Source organism: Ursus maritimus, unplaced genomic scaffold, assembly GCF_017311325.1.
Source record: "Ursus maritimus isolate PB19 unplaced genomic scaffold, ASM1731132v1 scaffold_2, whole genome shotgun sequence".
In the NCBI taxonomy this organism is placed as follows: Eukaryota; Metazoa; Chordata; class Mammalia; order Carnivora; family Ursidae; genus Ursus; species Ursus maritimus.
The window spans coordinates 50,661,410-50,674,298 of record NW_024424452.1 but is presented as its reverse complement, the minus strand read 5'-3'; the positions used below and the strand labels follow the sequence as shown (position 1 = coordinate 50,674,298).

The 12,889-nt window shown below is 37.3% G+C and overlaps 1 protein-coding gene across 3 annotated transcripts in view; it reads left to right on the top strand.

Moving 5' to 3' along the window:
• MARK1 (microtubule affinity regulating kinase 1) overlaps positions 1 to 12,889 on the top strand; it is a 113,216-nt gene that overhangs the window by 68,357 nt on the left and 31,970 nt on the right. For 2 of the 3 annotated variants that reach the window (XM_040636009.1, XM_040636008.1), the window contains exons 7-9: positions 3,989 to 4,045; positions 7,887 to 8,123; positions 8,211 to 8,330. In XM_040636009.1, the coding sequence (XP_040491943.1) occupies positions 3,989 to 4,045; positions 7,887 to 8,123; positions 8,211 to 8,330 (414 nt within the window). The other variant, XM_040636010.1, reaches the window with a different exon arrangement.

The window sequence follows — 12,889 nt, the reverse complement described above, 5'->3', positions numbered from 1 at the left end:
AGTTCATCTAGGATTTTACTTCTAATTTTTAGGAATGAAGTGATTAAAATTAACATACTTTACAGATTACTATAGAAATGACAAATAATGAATTGTAAATTTTCATAAAATTTATTGAAGTAAAATTTCAGCAGACAACTTGCTATAGCCCAAACTTTACCTTAGTGAATTTAAAATATTTTATTTAAAAATAGCTCAGTACTTCTGTAAACATGGGTACTGTACTTCTGTAAACATGGGTACTGATTCTCAAGTTAAAGGGGTCCTGTGATCAGTAAGTTTGGGAAACACTGAATATGGATATAGGATCTTCCTCTAAGAGATGTTACATATAAATAATTAGAAAAAGTTGAAAGTTCTGGAGGAGAGGGAAGAAAAAAACCTATTTCACCTTTTTTTAACATAGCATTCTCCAAATTGATCACAAGGTGAGTTTGTTTGATAAAACTCTTGTTGATATCTCACAGAGTTACTACTTTTTGGAACATAATTTGTGAAATGCTTTATACCAAATATAGGCATAGCCCTTTGATTCAGGATAGATTCCTAGAAACATTCATCCTAAAATAACTGAAATCTGAAGACAACCGGTAATGAGGACAGAACGTTGATGACCTGAGTGGCGTTCAGCCGTTTACTCTTCGGTCCTCTCCGGTCCCCGGGTGGAGGCTCACCTGGAGTGAGGCACTGGTCATCACCTTCAATGACATCGTTCTCTCAGTGTCAGTCACGCAGTCGTAGTTAGTCGCCGACCAGCATGAAAATTGCACTTGACATTAAATACTTCCACTGGGATCTTAATATATGTTTTCTAGACTGCTACTAATCTTGTTCTTTTTAGTCACCTGACTGTATTTGTTTGCTGAAATCATACTGTGTGGAGAAAACTGTGGGTACTCTGTGGAATTAGAGGAGGTGACAGTGCCTGCTATTACAATGAACTTGCCCGTCTTTCTTGATGGCTAGAACATAGACGTTTTCATAAAGGTCCAAATAATTACAAATTGGCTCTTTAAAAAAAAAAGCCTGAATTATTTTTTGAAATACTCTTCATGTTGCAGAGGTTGAGTGTCAAATGCTATTTAAAATATAATAGGAAATACTTTCTTTGTAATTATTCATTTATTATAAATATTAAATGTATTGACTATCTGTATGTCTTCCTGCAGAATTAAAAAAGGTAACTAACTCATCTTTTTAAAAACCAGGGATACAGATATACCCAATTTAGTAGTCATTTGACAAAAGGTTATATTTGTTTTTAAGTTTGCTTTCGAGGTGCATATTTTTCGTTAGAAATTTAATTAAGACGATAAATGTGTACGCTTTTTTTTTTGCTCTGTATCATGAAACTATTTTTTTGAAATTTTAACAGTTTAGGAATGTACTGTGTTAGCAAGTATAGACACATATATGTCCTTGACTCTGCTATTGGATCCAGCCAGAGACAGTTTAAGAGCACGTCAGCAGCACGGACCATGCAGTGCCTCTGCATTCCTGAAGCTTTGAGGACCTGAAAGAAAATTACAGTATTGATTCAACTCTTCCAATATCAAGGCTACTACTTAAAGCTTGGAAATTCCTGACTCAATTATAAATTAATTGCAAAGCATCCCAGCATTTGCATCTCATGGCAAAACACTGACAGGTCTGAATTTAGGGTCAGTGCAGGGTTGACTGTAAATCATGTTTTCAAGATCCATAAAAGAACAATCGTAAGGAAGCTCCTGCATCCTACTTAATGAGGTACAGAATGTTTGGGGATGGGAGGATCTGGCCATAGAATAATGCGGTGAAGTTTAGGCTTGTGTGTGGAGATTCTTGCAGTGAATCAGATAGAAGGCGGAACTTCTCTTTCACGGCAGAAATTGTATCCTGCTGGATAAGTTTAGTAATATTATCAGCCACCACATTTAACCGATAGACGTCAGAGGTCATAGAGTTTGGGGAGAATGAAATGCTTAATACAGAGCATTTTCTTAGTTATCTTTCCATTCTTAAGGTTTTAAGGCTCAGGAGATTTTTATTCCAGAAATGCTATAGAACAGCTTTCATGGAGACCATTATGTCTAATGTTGAAATGCATGTTTGGTAACCAAATCATTTATCAATAACATGCCTTCTTCACTGTTACCAAGACAAAGTGGCTTGAAAACCAGTTTTACTAAAAATAGCCTTGTAGGATATTCATTAAGATACATTAATATTTACATGCAAGTGTGTATATCTCTTGGCAAATAAATGTGTTTTCATGGAAATTGGATATTAGAATTTTAAAGCATATTGCTTAAGAAGACTAATACTTATAAATATTCATTATAAGATTCTCCTGTTTGGGGGGATTGACACTTCAAATTGATCATACTCATTCCCAATTGCTCGCTTAAAAACATTTAGTGGTTCTGTAGTACCTGTAGTTTGGAATTCAGAGACTTACCAACCTATCAACATTTACTTCCACTATTGCCGTTTTCCCACCTACTTTTCAAATACGTTGTGTTGCCTCAACCTCCGTGCATTTCACCACCTCACCCCTCCATCCCGAGCACCAGACGGCCACATCTTGAAATGTTACTATCATTCAGGATGGCTGAGATCAAGTATCCCATACTCCAGATGGCATTTCTAAGTGAAATTGTTCTATATTTGATATGATTCCCCTCACTTCTTTGTACCTCTGCTTCTGTGATTCTGCCTTGTACTATGGTTGCTCATATGCGTGTTCTGTACGTGTTTTCTCCTGATCAGACTTTCAGCTCCTAAGGGCAGGGTCCGTGTAGTGTTCATTTTGTGTTCCCCTAGCAACCAGCACATTTTCTTGCACATAGCAGGTACTCAATAAACTGACTTTTGAATCGAAATGAACTTAATTGAATTACACATTACTCATTGTATGTTGATTTTGTTTTGAATTCATGTTTCTGTCTGAACCATTTTAATATCCATTAGAATAATGTTGTACTGAACTATCAATCTCACTTCTACTTTGAAGGGTTTTTTTAATGCGTATTTCTATTAGCATGGTCATACTTCACATCATCTTTAGACTTTTAAAAATCTCATTTCTATCTCCATTTGTAAATGCTTAACCAATATTCAGCATTCATATTGTGTTTCCATTTAACTGAATCCACAGTATTGAATGTTCTGCTGTGCATTAAAATGGCCGTCCTCCTGTATATCAGCTATAACTACATGTACAAAACAGCTCTCACCTTGATTGCTAGCTGATTCTTTCCATTTCTCTATTCTATGTAGTAAACAACTATCAAAGAAGTGTTTATCCCTTGCTTGTGTCTTTGGCTCTTACCATTGGGTTCCTCCTTGTTCAGTCTTTGTCCCCAAAGAGCCCTACATAATGGTTAAAAATTATGATTACATACAAAACCCAGTTAGGGGTAGAATATTTTGCCCTACTGACCTAATAACGGGTTTAAGATTAAATTTCATTTTCCCCTCTTTTTTTGATAATTGGGTTTCATCTTAAGGCTGAATAATTTTCCCATTTCTTTATATATGAACAAATACAGGATGATGCCAAATACCCCATTGATAAGTTCTTAGTAAATTGGCCTCACTTAAAAAACATGCCTTGAACACATTTGATAATAATTCCTAAAATAGACTGGTTCACGTGTGCCAAAGCTCTTATCCCAACAGTGGAACAAACCATTTGATCAGAACTGCAGACTGTACACACTTGATCGTGTCAGTAGAGAAACGTAACCGCCCACAGAAATCTTCATGGACTCTGACGAAGAAATACTTTAAAGAGACAGTGCTGCTTATCTACACTGTCCACCACATTTAACAGTGAACTTTTCCTCGTTTTAACTTTATTTGGAACTGAAGGAACAGGGAAATTATTAAATACTACTTTGAAATCTAAGTTGGTAATTTATCTCAGTTGGCGGTTGTCATTGGGGGGAAATTGCAGTGTTTTTACCATAAAATAATGTTGCATCTTTTATCCAAATATTTATTTTAGATTGTATCTGCTGTACAGTATTGCCATCAAAAGTGCATTGTTCACCGTGATCTTAAGGTAAGCCACTGATTTTATAACAAAGTCTTAATCACGAGCAGATGCTTTGTAGTATCAGAGCCATCTCTGTGGTTGCTTAATTGTGCCAGACACTCCAAGGAAGGAGTTTTTACTCAATCCTCATAGCAACATCATGAAAAGCAATTATTTTCATTGAGAAAATGAAGAAAATAGGAATGAGAAGTTATCTAGCGTTAAAGGCTGGAGGATTTGATTCACCATTAATTAATAAGCTTGTTTTAATAGATAAATGTGGAACTTTGTCCTCAACTAAAAATGCCTGAGATCCCATTCAGGCAGAATCAAGGTCGGGCACAGGGCCAGGTCTGTCTGCTGCAGGTGCCCGTGTTCCTTCTCTACACTAAAGCTCAAAGAAACGGGAAGTCTCTTACATGTTTTTGTGAACATGAAATGCATGTGGGGAGTATAAACTAGCATACTTCGGAGTAAGAAGTGGTAACAGGCAAGAAAGGTCTGTGGCAGTGAACCTGGGAGCACAGGTGTCTCTTGAAGGTACTCTTTCGTTTTCTCTGGGTGTATACCCAGAAGAAGGATTGCTGGATCGTGGAGCAGTTCTCCTTTTAGTTTTTCGAGGAACCTCTATCCTGTTTGCCATAATCGCTCTACCAATTTACATTCCCACCAGCTTTTCCAGGGTGCCCATTTGTTTTGCCGACGCCTGTCATCTTTTATAGTTTTGATGGTAGCCATCCTAACAGGTGGGAAGTGTTATCCCGTTGTGGTTGTGATTTGCAGTTCCCTGGTGGTTAGTGACGTTGAGCACTTTTTCATATACCTATTGACCATGTGTATGTCTTCTTTGGGAAAATGTCTCTTTAGGGACTTTCACTCATTTTTTAATTGTGGTGTTTGTTTTGTTGTTGTTTGCTACTGAGTTGTATGAGTTTCTTATATATTTTGGATATTAATCCTTTATTAGATGTAGAGTTTACAAATATTTTTTCCCAATCTATAGATTACCTTCTTGTTGATGCTTTACTTGCTATGCAGAAGCTTTTTAGTTTAAATGAAGTCTCATTTATTTTTGCTTTGGCTGCCTGAACTTTTGGTGTCGTATTCAAAAAGTTAATGATACTGCATTGAATACTGGGAAATTTGCCTAAGAGAGCGGATTTTTTTGTTTGAGTGTGCTCTCATCACACACATAAAAATGATAACTAAGTGAGAACGTGATCTGTTAATTAGCTTGGCTGTTGTAATCATTTCACTGTGTATATAAAATCATTGTGTTGCACACCTCAAGTATATATTCCATTTTTATTTAAAAATATTAATAAGAGTGCCTGGGTAACTCAGTTGAGCATCTGACTCTTGATTTTGGCTCAGGTCATGATCTTGGGGTTGCAAGATCCAGCCCTATGTGGGGCTCTCTGCTCAGCAGGGAGTCTGCTTGAGGATTCTCTTTTCCTCTTCCTGGCCCTCTGCCCCTCCCCCTACTTTCACACTCTCTCTCTCTCTCTCTCAAAAAATAAATAAATTTTAAAAAGAAAGAAATGGTATGGCCAAATAGGTATGCTTTTTTTTTTCTTTTATGAAAGTAGAAAGTCCCGAAACTAAAATATTTATCTTTTTTTCCTTTTTCTCTCCTCCTCCAAAGTTAACTTTCATTGTTCCTTACATAGGCGTCTATTTTTCTTTTTTACATTTCTCCCCATGACCTCTGTCAGTTACTAGCACTGGTTCATATTATACTTAAAAATACTGTGTTACGGGGTGGCTGGGTGGCTCAGTCAGCTAAGCGTCTGACTCTTGATCTCAGCTCTGGTCTTGATCTTAGGGTCGTGAGTTCAAGCCCCGTTGGGCTCCACACTGGGCATGGAGCCTACTTTAAAAAAAAAAATTGTCTTAAGCAGTTGTCAGAAGTCTAAATCCTGTATTTTGGCTCCGTCTTTCTGAGCTTGCAGATTTTCTACTGCTCCAAAATTTTCTATTTCTTAGTTTCCTCCAATAACTGTCTTAAGGAGAAATCACTTCCACACAGAAAAAGTAGAGACTGTTCCTCTGGCTGTGTTTGACACCCAGCCTATCGTCTCATTTCTTATATGAACAGAAATCTGAGGAAAAAAAAAAAGTCCTGTTCAACACCCTGAGTTTCCCTCCATTCTGAGGAACGGGGTTTCCCACGCACTCCTGGAGCAGTCGTCAGAGTCCCTCAAGCTCTGCTCTTGCGAGGCAGCCATCCAGACCTCTTGACAGAAACTAGGAAAGTCCAGCTTGCTCACACGTGGCCTCAGAAATTTACGAGGACCAGGCCTTTACATCAGAACATCAAAATAACCTGGTTTTGTCACCCAACCTGTAAATGTTAGGATTTAAGATAAATCTTCCAAATTTATGTGCTGTTACAAGATTAATGTCATAAACGACAACTCATTATTATCACATATTTTTGGGTGTTAGATGTACCTCCATTTTTCAAAACAGATATCCCAAGCCAGCATACCTTAAAATAGGAAAAGGAGGGTGACGGAGGGAAGTGCCGTATGGTGGGCAGAGTGCCTGGCTCTCCAGCAATAGGGAGAACTCTGGTTTTCATTGTAGCCAAATTTTACTCCTTTCTGTCACCCCATAAAACACATCTACAAAATAATATATAATTTCCTTAGTCCATCGGTAGTAAAAGAGTTTGAAACAAAACATGTACAAAACAGCAAAGCCTTTATTGAATTGCTTGTATTTACAAAAGGCACATTTAAAACTTTTTTTTTTTTAATGGTTCTTGTTTAGGATTTTGGAAAAACAGCATCTGAAAATATATGAGTGGAAATCCCTGCTTTCTACCAAAATATACCTCTGGAAGAGAATCTAGTTGTAGGACAACAGAAGGAAACTGAAAACAAACGAGGTCTAGTGGAGGCTGTATTGTATTGTTTTAGTTTTACTGAGAGAACAGAACTTTGCTGAGGAAGCATTCTAGAAGAGAAGACAAAGGATTGGGTTCAGTAGCCACAGAACCCCTGGCTGGCAGTTATGTTAAGTATACTCTTGAGCTGTGCGTTAACCAAGGATGCTCTGTTCAAGGAGAGCGCTTCTGAGGAAACTTGTTGGTTTAAGCCCAAGAAGGGTTAGTGTTATGTCAACTTACGTTTTTTAAAATAGGTCATATTAAGGGGCGCCTGGGTAGCGCAGTCATTAAGCGTCTGCCTTTGGCTCAGGGCGTGATCCTGGCGTTCCGGGATCGAGTCCCACATCAGGCTCCTCTGCTATGAGCCTGCTTCTTCCTCTCCCACTCCCCCTGCTGTGTTCCCTCTCTCGCTGGCTGTCTCTGTCACATAAATAAATAAAATCTTAAAAAAAAAAAATAGGTCATATTAAGGTACAGAACCAGGATGTTTCTTACCATGAAGAAAACAAAAATAGGTTTAAATTAATGTGTGGAAGAAAAAGTGTTTTAAGTAACTTTCCTCAAATAGTTTAGATGCTCCTATAAAATAAGAGCTTCCCTTTACAGCGTTAAAATTTAGTCTTATATAAACATGCTTCTGAACAGTTAACGCATTGAAGCACCATGCTGGGCTTCTAAATGGGATATTATGCTTAAAAATGAGAAGCAAGAGGGGTACCTGGGTGGGTCAGTCGGTTAAGCCTCCAACTCTCGATTACGGCTCAGGTCATGATCTTAGGGTCGTGAGATCGAGCCCTCCGTGGGGTTCCGTGCTGGGCGTGGAGCCTGCTCCCTGTCTCCAACCCTCCGGGTCGCACACGCACGCTTGAAAAAAAAAAAAAAGAGAAGCAAGAAATGTATGTTGAGCTCTGAAATAGTTGTAATAAATATTTTATGTAGGCATTTACATTATCCTTTTTATTATTTTCCTCTTAGGCTGAAAACCTTCTCCTTGATGCTGATATGAATATTAAAATTGCTGACTTTGGTTTTAGTAATGAATTTACAGTTGGGAACAAATTGGACACATTTTGTGGAAGCCCGCCCTATGCTGCCCCGGAGCTTTTCCAAGGAAAGAAGTACGACGGGCCTGAAGTGGATGTGTGGAGCCTCGGCGTCATTCTGTATACACTCGTCAGTGGCTCCTTGCCTTTTGATGGCCAGAATTTGAAGGTATCCGTGAAGTTCAGTACTGGTGTTCTATATCCAAGCGTGATAATTTCAGTAGCCAGTTCTGAGTGCTTCCTTTGCCTTCTTAAGGAACTACGGGAGCGAGTCCTACGAGGAAAGTACCGTATCCCCTTCTATATGTCCACTGACTGTGAAAATCTTCTGAAGAAATTATTGGTGCTGAATCCAATAAAGAGAGGCAGCTTAGAAGTAAGTAACTTTTTGTACTCCAGATTTAAAGTTTAACAATTAAAATATTCTAAGGACTGAAGAGCATTTTAAATCATTTTTTCCCTGGTTGTTTTTTTGGTTCGGTTTGGTTTGGTTTGGTTTGGTTTGTTTGGAAAGTTGGCAAGTCATATTATTTGTTTAGAGCCAGGGAAGGTGACATGGTTCTTTCACTACTCAAAAGTTGTCACAGTCAGTTACCTCAAAGACAGTTATTCCTTCTTTGTCCTGCAATGAAGTATTAAAACAACATAAAGACAGGAACAAGATTGGATTTTTGTTGGAGAAGGAGGAAAACCTGGCCTCTGTCAGAAATTGCTTGCTGCAATATAGGAACCTTGCATGTAGCAGTATAGATATTTCAAAGATTAAAAAAAAGACAGTGAAAGTTCTAATCCAGTGAGTATTTCATGACAGTATCTGAAATTAGAAGCTGATTAAAAAATTTTAAAGAAACCTCTCAATATCAGTACAAAAAACTTATGATTTAAGTAGAACACACTGGAAACAGAAATTTCATTTCTTAATACACTATTGTGTTGCCTACCTGCGTTCCACATGTGAGATTCTTTTTTTTTAATTTTTTAATTTTTATCTTTTTGTAATAATTTTTTGTTATGTTAGTCACCATAGGATGTACACTAGTACATCCCTAGTTTTTGATGTAAAGTTCCATGATTCATTACTTGCATATAACACCCAGTGCACCATGCAATATGTGCCCTCCTTAATACCCATCACCAGCCTATTTATAATAGATACTATTATGCTATTGTAAATGTACCAAGTACATTATAGTAATTGGAGGGATTCTTTTAAAGGTCTGTTTTAAAATTGAAGAATAATGATAGAGAGTTGAGCTAAGAGAAGTCAGTACTTTTTTCTTTTAAGAAATGAGAGGATTGTTCTATTATAATATTCACGTGATAACCCCAAAGAGGCTTTTAGCTTTGATTGGGATCTTAAGCAAATAACTGAAGACATCTGAAACTTATATTCTTTCACTGATTAATTAATTTTTTTATTTGTTATTCAGCAACTGTATTGTGCCAAGTGCTATGCAACATTTGTTGTACTAATGATTACAAAAGAAATTTCAGATCTATTTATACACAAGTCAGAAGTAGAGCTAACTAGTTTGGCTTTCATGCGTAGAAGATTAGACTTTATGTCATTCCTTTATTATTTCCATAGACACGACAATGTCGATTAGCGTCCCTCCAGCTCCATTTAATCTAAGCCGAGATGAAGAGACAAAAAGGAGTTCAGCTTGTAGTTGAATAGTTCTTATTCTTCTATTTTGCAGGTTTTCTTTTCTTACCTCCCAACCTTTCTGTGTGTGTGTGTGAGAGAGAGAGAGAGACTAATTTGAGGTTTATGTTTTCAAAAATTTTTTATTTTATGTATAAAGATAAACATTAAATGAAACTGCATTTAAAGAATCAATTCAACATTGTTGCTCTAGATATTTAAAATTTAATTTTTTAAGAACATTCAAAGTTGATTTATTAAGGGAATGGGAGTGAGTAGTTGGCCCATAGGCCAATCCATACATCTTGAAAAAGCATGCCAATACAAGTTAACAAAAAGGGAGCCTGACAGTGGGTGTGATGGTATAAAGATTGGCCCTATCAGAGGCCAGGCTGGCCCACCATCAGCCACATTCTGCTGGCTCACACAGCTCTGCAGGTCTCCTATCATCTCATCGGTTTTCTGACCCTGCCATTTAGAAGCAGGCTGCCGTCCAACTCAAGAACTAAGTCCATCATTGCACAATCTAAATGAGAAACAAACAAAAAGCCCTAAGCAAGTCCTCACTTGTCTGATTTAGGAAATAACATCCCTGACGATCCCTACACACGAGATTGGCTAGAGAGGTTCTTCTCCGTTTCTACCATATGCCAGCCATTTTTGCTACATGTTTAAATGTAGAAGGTAATAACATCTGATTGGACTGCCCTATTAACAATTTCTGCACACCCACACTGGGGTTTTCTGTAAGAAATTTTTCCTGTGAAAGTGGAATACTCTTTAGCTCTCACAGAATGTAGTTAATCCTTGAGCCTTTGACTATACAGTAATCCTGAAGTCTCCTAAAAACCAAAAGCTGTTTCTTCACTGAAAAAAAAAAAAAAAAAAAAAAAAAAATCCATAATCTCTAAAAAATAGCTATTTTCAAAACACCACTCTTGAGCGTATAAACATAAATTTTTGTACAGTAGTGATGTTTCATGTCACGTTGCATTCTTTTAGTTCTTTTAACTTAAAAGTTTTGGGTTATGTACTTTCTACTCTATCATAAACATGAACTCGTTCCTTGCCAGTAGCAATGTCGTTCTCTTCGGGTCATGTATCGTCCCCTGCTTGTTGCCCATTTGAGTTGTTTCCCTTGTTTTTACTAAAAATAATGTGATACGCTTTTTTTCCCCTTTGGGATATATGCTTAGATATATTCTCCAGAGTGTAATTAGTGCATCAAAGAGTATAAACAGTCTGATGGGTCTTCTATATTCATTGCTAAAAATTGTGTGAAGGTATTTGAAGGTATCTGTTCTCTACACTTGATTCAGTATTTGATATAATAATTTCTAGCATTTAATGCCTCTATGGTAGTTATATAGTTTGTCGTAATTGCTTTAATTTGTACTTATTTCATCAGAGATAATGCCTACTATTTTTAATGACTAGGTTGACTGTGCTTCTTTACCTTATGTAAGCTGTGTCTCTGAACTGCTTGTCTAATGGAGCCTGATTCATCAGCCTTACAGATCTGTATCAGCTTTGTACATCTTAATATGAAATATTTCCTCTATTCTTATATTTTTAAAAAATGGAACTTTATTTTTTTTCGGTGTTAACTTGAGGATCAAGAGTTACTGATGAGAGCAAACACTTTCTTCACTATATAGTTTAATACTGAAATTCAATTTAAAGAATCCTATGAGGCTGTTTATTATCTTACTATATACTTCTGATTTAACTCAGATATCCTCCTCTTGCTTCTCAAACAGGACTACATATATTAAAGTCTTTCTTAAAGCCTTCTGTGTTAAGTACCTTATTTTTCCCCCATGAAAATAAAATGAATAAAATTAGTTTAACATTCTACTTGCTTGACCTATTGTCTCTAGAACTGAACAGTTGCGTAAATTTTTTCAGGTAGTATATGTGAATGCTGGCAGAGCTTGCTCATTGCACTAATAATGGGAGGAATATTATCACATGAGTTTAAAAGGATTTGTGTTTTATGTTATACACTATATTTTTTCCTGTGTTTTGAAACATTGGTGTATCTAGATATTTTTATTAGAAAAAAACTGATAATTTGTTTCTGCTGTCCCCTCTATGTATGTCTTCTTTAATTTTTCCAGTCCTTAACCAGAGTGCACTGTTACCTTTCAAAATAATGCAAAATTTGAGCCTAAGGCAAAGCTCCTCCTTTTTGCCCTTTCGCTGTCATCTGTGTTCCTCCTCAAAAAAGTATTTATTTTTGCTTTAACACCTTTTCAGCTGCCGCTAAGATGATCTTAAAAATCTTGCTTATGTCTGTCCAATACAAGAGGCAATAAAGCAAATAATAATAATAATCTTTTTTTAATGGCAGGATTTCTTTTTTTTTTTTTAAGATTTTATTTAATTTATTTGACAGAGAGAGAGACAGCCAGCGAGAGGGAACACGAGCAGGGGGAGTGGGAGAGGAAGAAGCAGGCTCCCAGCGGAGGAGCCTGACATGGGGCTCGATCCCATAATACCAGGATCACACCCTGAGCTGACGGCAGACGCCCAACGACTGAGCCACCCAGGCGCCCCTAATGCAGGATTTCTGAGTACAGATTCAGAAGCATATGGTGAACTTTTACAGAGGTTGAAACCATTTAAGAAAAATTATTTCCATCTGGCTATCCTAAAGTCCAAAGTATAGAGTGTATATTTCCATTGTTAATTTATTTCTTTATAATTCATCTGAATCAGTTGTTTCGATAGAATTTCTTGGCAAGTAGTCATCTATGTTCATTGGCAGTGATGGCTAGAGTAAATTCTCTTGTTCGGTTTGGAATCTTGTTTGACCTCTTGTTTCTCGTTTTGAGATATCTCAGGGACGCCTGGCTGGCTCAGTCAGTGGAGCATGTGACTCTTGATCTTGGGGCTGTGAGTTCGAGCCCCATGTTGGGCCTAGAGATTAATTAAAAAAAGAAGAGAGAGAGAGATCTCAAATGAAATCTAAAATGGGTTGGTTTATTCAGCTGGTCTAGTGCAGTTTGATGGCCTGGTGATTTGTACCCTGCCTGAAATCACACAGCGAGGGTTACGTGAATACTCCCCCATCACGCAGCACCTCCATTTCTGGGGGCATTTCTGCCTTGGCCTCAATGCAAACTCTAGTTCCCATGGAAGAATTTTGTATGGGCATGAGCTTCACACAACTAAGGCTTCTTCCACATAGGTCTCCTCTCGCATACGTCCATATTTTGTTGCTCTCCCTACCTTACTCTTGAGAAAGACCTTCGCATTTAGAATTAATAGAGTTCATGTCCCTACAC